Source organism: Anopheles marshallii, chromosome 3, assembly GCF_943734725.1.
Source record: "Anopheles marshallii chromosome 3, idAnoMarsDA_429_01, whole genome shotgun sequence".
Taxonomy (NCBI): Eukaryota; Metazoa; Arthropoda; class Insecta; order Diptera; family Culicidae; genus Anopheles; species Anopheles marshallii.
The window spans coordinates 43,531,843-43,545,925 of record NC_071327.1 but is presented as its reverse complement, the minus strand read 5'-3'; the positions used below and the strand labels follow the sequence as shown (position 1 = coordinate 43,545,925).

The 14,083-nt window shown below is 42.3% G+C and overlaps 1 protein-coding gene across 1 annotated transcript; it reads left to right on the top strand.

The window, feature by feature from the left end:
* The first annotated feature begins 5,150 nt into the window (after positions 1-5,150).
* On the top strand, positions 5,151-9,872 carry LOC128714153 (armadillo repeat-containing protein 2). Its single transcript, XM_053809028.1, has 9 exons — positions 5,151-5,298; positions 5,402-5,728; positions 7,223-7,410; positions 7,495-7,638; positions 7,703-7,837; positions 7,913-8,015; positions 8,097-9,028; positions 9,097-9,649; positions 9,730-9,872. Exons 1-9 carry the CDS (start codon positions 5,151-5,153, stop codon positions 9,870-9,872), a joined length of 2,673 nt encoding a protein of 890 aa, XP_053665003.1.
* The last annotated feature ends 4,211 nt before the right edge of the window (positions 9,873-14,083 follow it).

Below are 14,083 nucleotides of genomic sequence, written 5' to 3'. Positions count from 1 at the left end.
GTACTATGCGTATCGCTGTTCCGAAAGATTCACGTGTACGTGTCAACTACGTGTAAATAAAGGTTATAGAAAGTTACGATGGCCAAGAGCTTTTTTGGTTAGTAGTTGCACAAAGTTATTGCATAGCGGAAAGTTTTCACAATGCCTACTATAACAGTACGAATATTTCCCTAAACAACCATAGAAACATCTTCCAGCATGTGTCTCGTTTCTCATTTGCAATGCGACGAGAGCATACGAGCACTATTGAAGGGAAATCCAGCCTGCATTTGAATGCTTTAGGTTGAGATTCGATAGAACTAGAACTACACACTAATGAGAAGACAGCAGACACAACTGATGAAACCTGAGGGGAAAACAAAAAAACAGGTCTCGGAAACCAGTGGAAACTGTAGAAAACCCTTAGACAAAACGCATACATCAGCAAATCATGCAAGAAGTTGGAGGAAACATTCGCTCGACAACAATGGTAAGTAACAATGGTAAACTAATAGGAAAAACTTATAGATAAAAAAATGCTGTAAAATTACTGGTAAAAATGAGTGAGAATTTTTCTTTTTATCTTCGATGGAGTGACTAGGCTCTTGTACCGATTTATTAAAACCCCCATAAACCTTTCAGTAACCGGAAGTAATAATCAATCTATGCCACGGGAGAACCGTCCGGAACTTGTCCGCTTGGACTGGCCGATTTGTTATAAACCTGTAGTACCCAAAAGTAAGATTTTGTCTTTTGTCGTGTGGCGACGGTGACATTATCAAATACACCACCGAGCCGCGTCCAACAACTGTATTGAAAACTGTTAGAAACTTTTGAAACAGTGAAATCTAATAGGAATCCGAAGATTGCTCACCTTAATCCATAACATCCCAGGGGTACCGTTGCGTCCGTAGGCTTCAGACACTAATCTTCATACGGTAAGAATTAATCTAAGATTCTGCATACGGTTGTTGAACATTTCCTTCCGTTCGTTAAACTGTATCTTCTGTTTGATGAAGTATATTCTCTGACATTGTACGATTGTGCATTGTATTGGTATCCGCAAATGACGAATACCTTGGCTGGTGCAGAATTTTGTTACTTGAAAATTGAGTACCGTTGTCGGATGCAATTACTTCTGGCACTCCAAATGTTTCGAAGGTTTGATTTAGCAGTTTGCCCATCCGCTGGTCCGAAAAATACCATAAATTGAACTCATGAACTCTATGTAGTTTTACAGTTAGCTGTTTAGCAGATATGCTACAGCACTAACGATGATGAACTACGATTTAGAAATTCAGTATATCTTCACGAAACAATTTGGGCTAGGCGGATCTACTATCTCGGATGATCAATAGTACCAAGCTTTCTGAAAAAGAATGATTCATTGCAGCTTAGAGCCTACTTGCTGGGTACGTCCGGTGTCATTCTCATGACATGACCAGGTCACCGGAGCCCGGCGAGTCTAATCCGCTGTACGACAGTAAGTTCGCCGTACAGCTCATAGAGCTCGCCATTGTTGTGTTGTTTTTCTTTTGCCCTGGCGCTATCTGACAGATCTTTGAGACATTTCACCCGCTGTTGTAGTGTTCCCAACAGGTTAGCAGGCAGCACCCTAGCACATATCTCAACATCTATGCTGACTTTTGACCCAAGATAGGTGACGACTTCGAAAAGCGTTCACTTATTTGTACGTCATCCCTGCGTAAGTTAGAATGTGTTAGCAGGGCCGCTGGTGGTGCCACTAACGACTTGGATTTTGCCTCGTTAATCTCCAACCCGAGGTTTTCTACCGCTTGCTCAATCCTTAGGTAAGCATCTGTTACGTCGGACAGCCGTAAACCAATAATGTCTATCAATGACCAGCGTATGCCAGGATCTGGATTGACTTATAGAAGATGGTCCCCAAAAGTTTCCACCTTCAAGTCGCGAATGGTCCCCTCTAGCGTTATGTTGAAGAGTAGACAAGCAAGATAGCCCATCTCGTTGGCGCAGATCCTTGGCGGTATCTCTGGCATGTGACGTTGGTCATTGTCATTTGTACTAGTCTGGTAAGTTGGACCGGGATTCCAAAAGAGCTCATTGCGTCGTACAGTTTTACCCTGGCTATGCTACCGTATGCGGCCTTGAAGTCGATGAAGAGATGGAAGGAATGTAACTGCTGCTCCGGCATCTTCTCCCAGATCTGCCGCATGGTGAAGATCTGATCAGTGGTTGATTTTCCGTTTCGGAATCCCCTCTGATAGTTCCCAACTACTTTTCAGCGAATGGCACAAGACTTGTATATGGGGTATATGATACAAAAAATCTAATCACAAGGCACACTTCTTCTTCTTCTTGGCTTACTCAGGGCTGAGCACGTCGTCTGGACATGGCCATCCACTTCCAAGAAACTCGGTCCAGGGTTGCATTCCTCCATTCACGGCTGCAACCAATCTTCGACAGGTTCGACTCCATCTGATTCAGCCACCGAACTCGCTGTTCTCTTCTGGGTCGCTGACGAGCTCCTTTCAGGTAGGGCATGAATCCGGCAACCTCATCACGTGCCTCAACCACCATATCCTTCCGGCTTTGACTACCATCAGAATATCAGCTCCCCAAAAGAGCTCAGCGAGCTTGTGGTTCATTCTTCTTCTCCACACGCCAAACTTGCACACACCGCCAAAGATAGTCCGTAACACCCACCGTTCGAAAATAGCGAGTGCATTAGCGTCCTCCGTCAGCACAACCCAAGATTCACAGCCGTAGAGAACTTCCGGAAGTACCAGTGTGCAATATATCGCGCATTTCGTGTATTGCTGGAGTATTTCGTGTCTTCTGGATCGTGGGAGTTTGTGGAGCCCGTAGTAGGCACGATTTCCCTGAACAATGCGCCTTCGGATTTCGCTGCTTAGGTTGTCCGAAGTTGCGATCGTACTAAGGTAGCAGAACTCCTCTACCACCTCGAGATCGTCGCGGTCAACTGATACCCTGCTTCCAAGTCGGGCTCTATTACGAACAGAGCCTCCGGCAACCAGGTAATTCGTCTTCGTCGCATTAATCCTCAATCCAATCCTATCGGTCTAGCGTTTAAGTCGGGTGTACGCCTCGCACACCACCGCAGATGTCCGTCCGATGATGTCGAGGTCATTCGCGAAGCCTATGAATTGGAGAGATCGGATAAAAATCGTTCCCCGGATGTCAAAACTCGCACTTCGCATGACACCTTGTATAATATATCGCACACTGCTACTTCCGGAAGTTCTCTACTATCTCTTGGTAAAACTTTCTTCCGGATCCGTAACGCACTCTGACGTCTGCGGTGTTTTCGGTGAACTTTTTTCTCCTCCCGCCTGAGCCGTGTCCGCATGCTCGCGTTCTATGGGGGCGTAGTTGTGTATTCATTCTGGTAGCAGACTCTCACCTATGGCGGTTGCGAATGCCTTTTGGACATTACAGTCTGTTGGAGAAATTCTAGTGTGTGGTTATTACGCTAACTTTTAATTGTAGACATAAATGTTGGATTAGCAACACAACACAGTCCTTTAGAGAGTCCGTGTTGAGTCGAACCTGCGTGTTTACTTCACCTTCCTGGTATGCGGCGGACGGTTCTGCAACGTATCACTAGAGGAACCAAATAATGATCGGAATCGATGTTGACACCTCGATATGTTCTGACGATTAACAGGCTCGATTGTCTTCGGCGGCTTATCAACATGTGGGCGATCTGATTGCTGGTGGCTCCATCCGTCGATACCCACGTGGCTTTGTGGATATCCTGGCGAGAGATTTTTGTACTTTGTACTATAATTTTTTAATCTTGTATTTTTGTATTTTCCAACAACCAGATTGTTTGCTACTACGAACTGGACCAATCTATTACCAGTATCGTCGCTATGCTCATTTAGACTGAGACTATCAATGTATTCTTGGTACATGGGGTCATTGGGTACATTGGATAAATTTAGTGTTGTGCTTATTGAATCTTTTGTGAAGAGTCATTCATATGAATCTTTAACGAGGAGTCATTCAATTCAGGAGTCAACTCTCTAAGGATTAATGAATCCTCTAAGATTCATGAATCCTCGAGATTCATGAATCCTCAATGATTCATGAATCCTCGAGATTCACGAATCCTCAATGATTTTTGAATCCTCGAGATTCATGAATTCTCAGAGATTCTCGAATCCTCAGAGATTCATGAATCCCTCCGGAAACATAATCCTCTGAGATTCATGAATCCTCGAGATTCATGAATCCTCGAGATTCACGAATCCTTAATGAATTCTCAGAGATTCACGAATCCTCAGAGATTCATGACTAGCACTCCCCTGCACGGCGAGGATGTTACAGAATTGTTACAGAGTTGAGTAGAAGAACCTGTGGAACCTTCAAAAGGCGTCGGATCGTACCCTATAGCAGAGTAATTTTAATAAATAATGGCAAGTCTTACGATTCTGCTTTTATTCAATCGCTGATCGATAATTTGTTTCATTTGTGGTGTGAGATAGATCTCACTATTTCCTAAACTTGGGGTTATTCGTTCCTAATATGGCACTCTCTTGACCTTCTATAGAAGAATTTCACTCTAGGATGATCCCATTGTTAAATGAACAAATTAAATTAGCACTAGCATCATGACATGCTGTTGGGATATGGCGCTGTTTGCTTCATGTGTTAAAAAAGAAAGCCAAAACGGACTCCTATTGAACGATTCAAATGACGGAATCCAGCTTCCGATCGCAAAAAAGACTACTCAGCTACATAACAATAATTCGAATCGAATAAATTTTCCAATCGCAAAGCCACAACCGGTTGCCCAGTATTCTAAAAAAAAATATATTTTGATTCATAGAAAAGTATCCATTCCTATTTGAAACAGAACATTGAACTCGTCGAAGCTTTTGTTTGATAACTGATTGCTATGGCAACCAAACAATGAACTGACGCATGCTTACCGGAGAGCGTTTGATGTGCATATTTTCTCCGCAGCACAGATACGCGTGGAACAGTTCCGGCAGGACGATATTTTAATTAAAAACAAGTAACAATTCATTTATTTTAATTTTCTCATTTTACAATGGAAAAGTGGAATTATTAATCGGAAGTTGATCGTCGATAGCGGGGACGGTTCGATTAAACGTTTGGTTGAAGCTGTTGCGTATGAACAGCAAGCAGCACGGAACACAGTGATGGAAAACTCGCGCCAGCATTCTGGCTGCGGAAATGTGGAGAGCAGTGGCCTTCCATTAACAAACCAGCGGTCGAAAGGTGCAGGCCGCTTAGTACGTAAAACCAGTGCAGAGATAGTGAGTGAAGCTAAAAGCATGCTAGCCGGAGGTAATGAGTGTTCATTGATCGTGGATTGCCCCTTTTTAATTTTGTTTCTATAATTCCGGTTTTTAATAACTATGCAAATGTGCACCATTTCTGTACGGTACAGGAGGCACACGGTTGGTGTCTGCCCGCCGACCAATCACACCACGTGAACCGAGGAGGCAACTGTACGGTCGGCTTGCTCCTCCGGGGCGACCACCAAGTGCAATAAATTTGAAGTATTTACAGCAGGGAACCCATGCATTGCCCTCGCTAGAACCCATCCTGCCGAATGGTTCTGCAGCGTCCACCTCCACACGGTCGGAAACCGTTGAGGGAATCAGTAGTACAGGAAGTGATGGCGCTGGACATAGTGCAGCTGTGCCTATAGGCAGAGAAAAGCTTCCGGCCCTCGTCAGTATTCAGCAAAAGTTGCCTGGTTCATTAGAAAATGGTAAGTATTAAAAGGATACGTTAAATTACGGAATAGCCTATAGAATGCACGTGGCATTTTGGTTTCTTACGAAAGCTCGAAAAAACAAGGGCCTACTCAAGTGTACTTATAGTTTGAGGTAGAAACAAGAATCGGACTATTGCATCATTTTAAGCTGTAGTATTAACTACCAGTTACCTCCAAGTTCCAACATCGATTGGCCTGATTTAGATTGTAGTTTACATGTCACTGCGTATGGCGCAGTGCAATGCGGTACGGCCTAATCGATGAATATCAAATGTGAATGTAAAAATAGTGCCGCTTATAAAACAATTCATTTCTCTTGTGAATTGTACCATCCATTGTATTTGAACTGAATCCAGCGTATTATACAAGTAATTTACTCTTTACTCTACTCTACTCTAACGCAATAAGTCCACTCAATTGCCTATCAATCAATTCAACTTAATTTGGGTAGTTTTTCAGTCTTTGCCTACCGTGACTTCTACGTCCTTGACGTAAATGGATGATTTAGATGGTCTGGTGCCATTTTAATAGTTCGTCTTGCCAGTGTCCAGAAGCTGTTGTGTCAAAGCTTTGGACGTATAAATAGTCATTCGTCACGACACTGTTTTTTCTACTGTAAACAACAAAGTGGATCAATCCTTGACACAATGTGACCCAAATGCAACCTGAACGTATCTGACTGCACTTAAACACCACATTTCCCATGCAGTTGCTATACTTTAATCCAGGAAGCTTATTGAAGTAGTAGCCAAATTGAAATAGGCTGCATGGGCCGATGAGCAAATGTGGCATTTCTTATAAATATATAGTTTATTGCTACGAATTTGAATAAAACACATATTCAATTTCCGTATACTTAAACCTTGTTCTTGTTTGGTTATTACCTTGTTCTTCTTCCTTATCCCTACAACAACCTCAAGAGGTCTAACAGGCCTAGCATTTCTGGTTTTCTTTGATTTTAATTACCTGTAGCCGGATAATCAATCGTGCGTACGGAGGATTTTGGACCGGTCCTGTCGTGTGAAGACCTGCGCCGCTACCAATAATCCTCAAGTGATTACCAGCACATTGTTTTTACATGTGTTGCATGTTGTGTGAGCTTCTTACCCACTTTAGCATTGAAGTCTCTCGGACTCCAAGACTAAATCTTTTCGTTTACATTATTACTTTCCGGTTGATGTTTGTACCTGGCATGTGCTGGTTGCACAAATTGTCGTGTACAGATCTTGGGCGAATAGACGATTTTGGGTTACACTTGAGGTAGTAACAGCTGTTCGAATCAATCGAAACATCTGCCACGGACGCCTTTCACTGTTTCATGTTTCATATCTCGTGTGCCATTCAAAACCCAGAATCCAAAGCCTCTAGCTAAACACCTGATTGCGAGTTCTTTCAATGAAATAATCCTTTTCTAAACACTGCTATGCAATATACATTGACAATCGCTAATGTACTAATATACAATATCATTTATATGATCTCGCTCAGTTACCGACTATGATCTGCAGGATGGGAACTCACTGAAACAGTCGAAGAAACCAGTTGAATCTCTTTCAACACATGGTGCAGTGAGTAGTATCGTGAAGAATCATCCCTTGAAAAGGCGCCAGGTACAGTCGTTTGATGAGAAAATACCAACAGCTATTTCAATTACAGTACCAACAGATGCTCGTAAAGTAAGTCTGCTGAAATTAATTATTTTCTTGAATCGAATAATCGTTAATCCACCGCCGGTATTTATTTTTCTGCACCATCGTTAGAATGCGCATGACGATCAATCGAAACTGCTCAGAAGAAGTAATGATTTGCTTCTGCAATCCTCGACGGAATCATTGTTGGAGATGCTGAAAGCATATTCAGGTTTAAAAGAATGCGATGAAAGTACAGTGGCTCATATAAGTGCGGTACGTAAGTCCCTTACTAGTTGTGGTTCTCGTACGTATATGATCGTACAATTTTATTTCACAGGTATTACATGAACTATACGTAAGAGTGAAAGATTCTAAGGGGAGCTGGCGTGGTGCCGTATTGGGAGCGTTGTACGGATTGGTCGAAGCCTCATCATCGAAGATTCTGCTACTGGTGGCTAGCATAGTTTTGGCAGTAAGTGAAATAATTGTATTACTTTAAAGGGCATCTAGCACGCAAATTGTTTCAATGGCTTTTGGCTTACTGTAGATGAATGTCACGGGAAGCAACCTTACTGGAGCCTGTAAGCTTGTGTTCAAGATAGCTCGCAATGAAAATAACGATAATTTATTCATTGACAGCGATGTGCCTGGTATGTATAAGTAATTCAGCATGATGTGCTTGATTTTCGAGAGGATCTAGCAGTACAACATCCCTTTTCTTTCTCTTTCAGAGCTGCTAGTTGACGGACTTGGACGTGCATCGCCAATCGACGATTCGGAGGCCTGCATTTACGGCTACGGAGCCGTACGATTTTTAACTGGTTCGTCGAACGGAACCAACAATACTACGACTACGATTAATGGTAGCGAAGTTGGGGACAACTTGCCGCAACGATCGTTAGCTGTTCGATTGGCCAAACAGGGTCTCTGTCAGCTGATGGTGTTACATTTAAAAATGATAAACGAAATAGCGTCCACCACGCAACTATCCGGATCACCGTTGCACGCACTGTTTCAGTTGTCGGGTGCATTACGCACATTGGCAGGAAATCGTTCCATCGTTGGGTCACGCGTTTGTCAGCAGCATGAAGAACAGCAAAACCCGCCGACAAACCACCAACCGAAGCTTAAAGACGATGAAGATCAAGATATAGCTCAAATTGAGCAAGCTGTACCGTTGTTAGTACGCGCCGCTGAGATGTGCATCAAAGAGCCCGAAGTGCAAGCTAACATTATTCGCACACTGAGCGTTCTTTCGGAACGGGCAGAATGTTGCGAACGGTTGGCTGTTGCTGCGTCACGTTTGGGCATTTTGCTGGGTTCCATTACGCAGACTTGTCAAACGGTGGAGAAAGGTTTGGCAACGTGCAACCGTTTGGGATACATTCTCGGCAATGTTATGGCCCGCTGGGACACAGCGCGGATTCAGTTCTACTGCTGTGATGTGTCATGTGATGCATTATTAGCCACATTGGAGTACTACGCAAACAAGAGCTTCACAATGAGGAATCAAATGGGCGACTCGGTCGTGCAGGTATTGACAAAGTTAATTCGAATTGTAGCAAACATGTGCGTGAACGGAGACGTTGGTTACGGGATGAGCAAACGGTCACCATTGGGTGAAATTCTTTTGAACATTCTGCTGAAGGTGAAGGATGCAAAGGTATGTTGAGGAAGAGGGCCACACGTTACAAACTGTGTGCTGCAATCCCTTCTATTGTTTGTTTGCAGACCACAGAACTGGAGGAGCTTTTGTTTGCAACGTTGGGAGCATTGCATAATCTATCGTACTACTATGAAACTACTGATTCAGAAGGAACAGGTCACTTGCATCCTGGAAGCTTAGGCGAGTCAATGAAGGATATCTGTGGAACATTGTGCGTCATTCTCAACAGCGATCACAATCCGGCACGTTCGGAAGTGGCCCGTGTGCTTGGTAACATGACTCGGAACACTACGATACGTCAAACGTTCTGCGAGGAAAATGGAATGAAGATCCTGAAGCGATGTTTGACATCGAAACACGACGAACTTATGGTTACGTCCTGTGGCGTTTTGGTGAACATGCTTGGCGATTGGTCGAGCAGGCTTCCGTTCCGCGTAATCGATGGACCCATCATACTGAGACGCTTGCTGCAGAAAGGTGTTAGTAACCGAGATTGGATTATGGCTGGAATCGCATGTCAAGCTGTATGGAATTATTTGATAGATACATCGGATATTTTGACCACCTTAGGACAGACGGAAATCGACTTAATTTGTGGTGCGTTGGCAGAAGGATTAGGTAAACTAGATATGCATGTTGTCAGCGCATTGTGACATTTTCATAACTTCGTTTTCATATCTACATTATTTTTGTTACAGATGAGGACAGTTTATTCGATGGAAAGGAACCGGATAATTTTTGGGAAGACTTTGCACCGGTCGCAACCGATTTATTGGAACGATTACAAATTTGTATGTCTAATGGAAACTCGCCCTGTGAGTCATCGGATGAAGAAATCTAAGCCAGATAGTTTAAACGTAAACAAGTAGTGCAATTGGAAACTAATACTTTAATGTTGTTTACATTTGTTACATTTCTTCAAATAAACTAATCTGTAGGTTTTCAAACGTAAACGGGATCCTTAGCACATTACAGCACATTGATTTTAACGAAGAATTAATGTTAATTGCCGACCAAAAATAGGCATGTGTTAAACATTATATTACTATTTTTCGTTAAAATTAACCGATAAAAGTATTCCACAATTTCTCTGTTATTTTGGTGTTAGCACGTTCATAAAATAAATAATGTTTCTCTTCTTTGTGGGCGGTTAACAAGCATATTCTTTGTCCTTAACAGTGTACCTCATGCATCTCATCCCGTTGTATTCACAAGTACTATACTATTTGTGGACACTTACTTACTTACTTACTTACTTACTTACTTACTTACTTACTTACTTACTTACTTACTTACTTACTTACTTACTTACTTACTTACTTACTTACTTACTTACTTACTTACTTACTTACTTACTTACTTACTTACTTACTTACTTACTTACTTACTTACTTACTTACTTACTTACTTACTTACTTACTTACTTACTTACTTACTTACTTCGCTTCGCAGTATTTTCCTTCTGCATGAGTCCTCTAAACCGTTAACGATTGAGCGCTTTTGTCTGCCAATCCATTTTTTTGTCTTTCCAGCGGACGCAGCACTACGTCATCACTCCATTTTGACCCAATTTGTGCTTGCCACGCCTCCTCTGTCCGTCTGGATTACCTAAAAGGACTTTATGGCATGGATTGTCCGGTGTCATTCTCATTACATGGCCCCGGAGCTTGGCGAGTCTAATCCGCTGTACGACAGTAAAAGTTCGGTGTACAGCTCATAGAGTTCATCATTGTAGCGGATCCTCCATTGTCCTTCCACACACACACCGGGCCAAAAATCCATCTGAGCATCTTCCTCCCGAAGGGTTTCGTCATTTTTGCTCAAAGCCTTTTTGCTCCATGCCCATGAGGCGTATATGAGTACTGAAACTATATATGCTCTGTATAGTCCAGCTTCGTTCGTCGCGACTGGTGTTTTGAGTGGAGAAGTTTCCGCAGACTCTACAAAGACCGGTTGGCAGTCAGCACCCTAGCGCCTATCTCAACATCAATGTTTTTGTTGATGCTGACTTTTGACCAAAGATAGGTGAACTTTTGGACGACTTAGGAAGTGCGATTACCTATTTGTACGCCACCCTTGCATAAGTTAGGATTTATTAGCAGGGCCGCTGATGGTGCCACCATCGACTTGGTTTTTGTCTCGTTAATCTCCAACCCGAGGTTTTCAGGCACCTGCTCAATCATTTGGTAAGCATCCACCACGTAGGATGGCCATAAACAAATGATGTCTATGTCATTAGCGTATGCCAGGATCTGGCTTGCCTTATAGAAGATGGTATCCGAAAAGTTCGCGGATGGCCCTCTCTTGTGCTAGGTTGAAGAGTAGACAAGCTAGCCCATCTCTTTGGCGCAGACCCTAGGGTGTAGCGAGGGTGGTAGGGCCCTGAGAGTTTTCCATCCACTATCACCTGGCATGTGACGTTGTTCATTTTCATTCGTACTAGTCTGATAAGTTTGATAGAGATTCCAGAGAGCTCATTGCGTCGCAAAGTTTTACCCTGGCTATGCTGTCGCTGTGTGCTGTGTGCGCTGCTGTGAAAAGATGGAAGGAGTGTAGTTGCTGCTCCGCCATCTTCTATAAGATATGTCGTATGGTGAATATGTGACCAGTGATTTTTCGTTTCGAAATCCCCTGTGATAGTTCCCGATGATCTTTTAACGAATGGAGTAAGACGATCTTCTTATATACGGGAGAATATTTTGTACGCGGTATTCAACACCGTAATATCCCTGTGAATGCTGCGCTCTAGTTTATCTCTCTTCTTGTATATTACACATCTTTTTTCCGGACTGTTTTTTTTTGGATTCACATCTTTTATTATTTTTTTTCGTTAGAACGGCCAGGCCGTATACACATCTTTTATTCCGCGATTAAATTCAAGTCGAACGAGTTTATGCCATTACGATTCTTTGTGACATTGATACTACTTGGTGTTGTGTGCAACTTGCTCAAGTACTGAGGCAGTTCGTTACTCGTTGCCGTTTGGGAACTGAAAGCATCCGGTGTGCCGAGAACTGCTCGTACGGGCCCAACTCGATCGCTCTCGCGATCCTGGGGGGCCTTCCCATCAGTGTTTAGTCGCTAAGTCGTTTTCATGCGTATACTTGTTATCTCTTAGTGAGTTTTAACGTCTAATTGTCCGAGAGCGTTTTAATGGAAGTGACGACACAACATTTGGTGCGGAAGATGAGCCTTGATGTAATGAAACATAATCGTGAACCATAATCAGTAGTTTTAATGTCACTCAAAACTCTTGTCGGAAGAGGCCATTGACGGAATAGTATTCTATAATCTGCAGTCCCTCGGCTAAAATCGAAGATTACTTTTGTTAAGTTAGCGGCTTCAAAGCGGATTCAAAGTAATCGTTTCTCGCGATTATTCCCTTATTCCCCTTATACCTAATTACAAACAGATTGATTCTCAAACCGAAGAGATAAACAATCAAGTCCAAAAGTTGTTACAAAATGACATAATAGAACATTCTGTATCATAATACAACTCACCGATCCTTTTGGTACCAAAGAAATCGGATGACGTTAATAAAAAATGGAGATTAGTCGTAGATTTTCGACAACTGAATAAGAAAATCCTACCAGACAAATTTCTATTACCACGGATTGACACTATACTGGATCAATTAGGAAGAGCCAAGTACTTTAGTACTTTAGACTTAATGTCAGGCTTTCATCAGATCCCACTCGAAAATGACTCACGCAAGTTTACAGCATTCTCAACCCCTTCTGGACACTTTCAGTTTACCAGAATGCCTTTTACATTGAATATAAGTCCAAATAGTTTTCAGAGAATGATCGCGATAGCCATGGCCGGGCTAACACCAGAACTTGCTTTTGTATATATAGACGATATAATCGTTACTGGATGTGCACTGTGCACTACCAACATTATATCAGTAATCTAATTAAGGTTTTGGATAGTCTTAGAAAATATAATCTTAAGCTGAAACCTAATAAGTGTAGATTCTTTAAAACAGAAGTAACATACCTAGGACATAAAATAACAGACAAAGGAATTTACCCCGATGATTCTAAATTTGACACAATTAACAATTATCCAGTACCAGCTCATGCTGACGAAGTACGACGCTTTGTTGCATTTTGTAACTGTTGCGTTACCGCAACAGACCTTTCGAATGTTCGATTTCAATACACTCCTTCGACACCACAAGTCCTTTTAACACGTTTATTTGGTAGCCTTTCTCGTAGGTACATCAGGGTTAAAAAATTCACTTGTGCCTTTGCTAGTCAAAAAAGAGGCTCGAATGAGCGCCGGCTCGAGCTTATATCCATTCGATCCTCGGTCGTCAACCCAGCCTCACCGGTCATCGCTCCAACGCTGCTTTGGGCTCCTTCAGGTTCTGCGAGTCGACTGCGGCGCCCTCTATGGATAAAAATTTACAGGAAATTTACAGTAACTAATAGAAAATTTTGCTAAAATATCAAAACCATTTAATTATTTAATCAAAAAAGATGCTAAATTTATCTGGACAGATTAAGGCCAACAAGCATTGCTAACATTAAAGCCAAATCTCATGTCACCAAATTTTCTGTAATACCAAGATTTGAAGAAGCAATTCATAATAACAACAGACGCTTCAGATAACGCATGCGGAGCAGTCTTATCCCAATTAACCGATGGAAATGACTATTCCATTGCATACGCAAGCAAAAGTTTTACTCAAGGTGAAAGAAATAAACCCATAATCGAGAAAGAAAAGAACTGCTTTACACTGGGCAATCAATTATTTTAAGCCTTACGTATATGGTCGAAAATTTAAAATACGAACAGACCATAGACCGTTAGTGTACTTATTTGGTATGAAAAACCTACATCTAATTTAGCAAGAATGAGATTAGATTTTTTTTTCGTTAGAACGGCCTGGCCGTATCGACTTATTTTACCACGTAGCCGGATAGTCAGTCCTTGCTACGGGGGATTGGCCCGGATGGGATTTTGGTCCGGTCCGTTCGTGTGAAGACCGGCGCCGCACTAAATATGTAGTGATTATACCAATCATCAACAAAGAAGCAAACA

What these genes read in the sequence shown, in the direction of transcription:
- LOC128714153 (XM_053809028.1), top strand. Translation starts at nt 5,151, where the DNA reads ATGGAAAACTCGCGCCAGCATTCTGGCTGCGGAAATGTGGAGAGCAGT. An exon ending in TAAAAGCATGCTAGCCGGAG is followed by an intron (nt 5,299 to 5,401) that starts GTAATGAGTGTT and finishes TGTACGGTACAG; the next exon opens with GAGGCACACGGTTGGTGTCT. An exon ending in GCCTGGTTCATTAGAAAATG is followed by an intron (nt 5,729 to 7,222) that starts GTAAGTATTAAA and finishes GATCTCGCTCAG; the next exon opens with TTACCGACTATGATCTGCAG.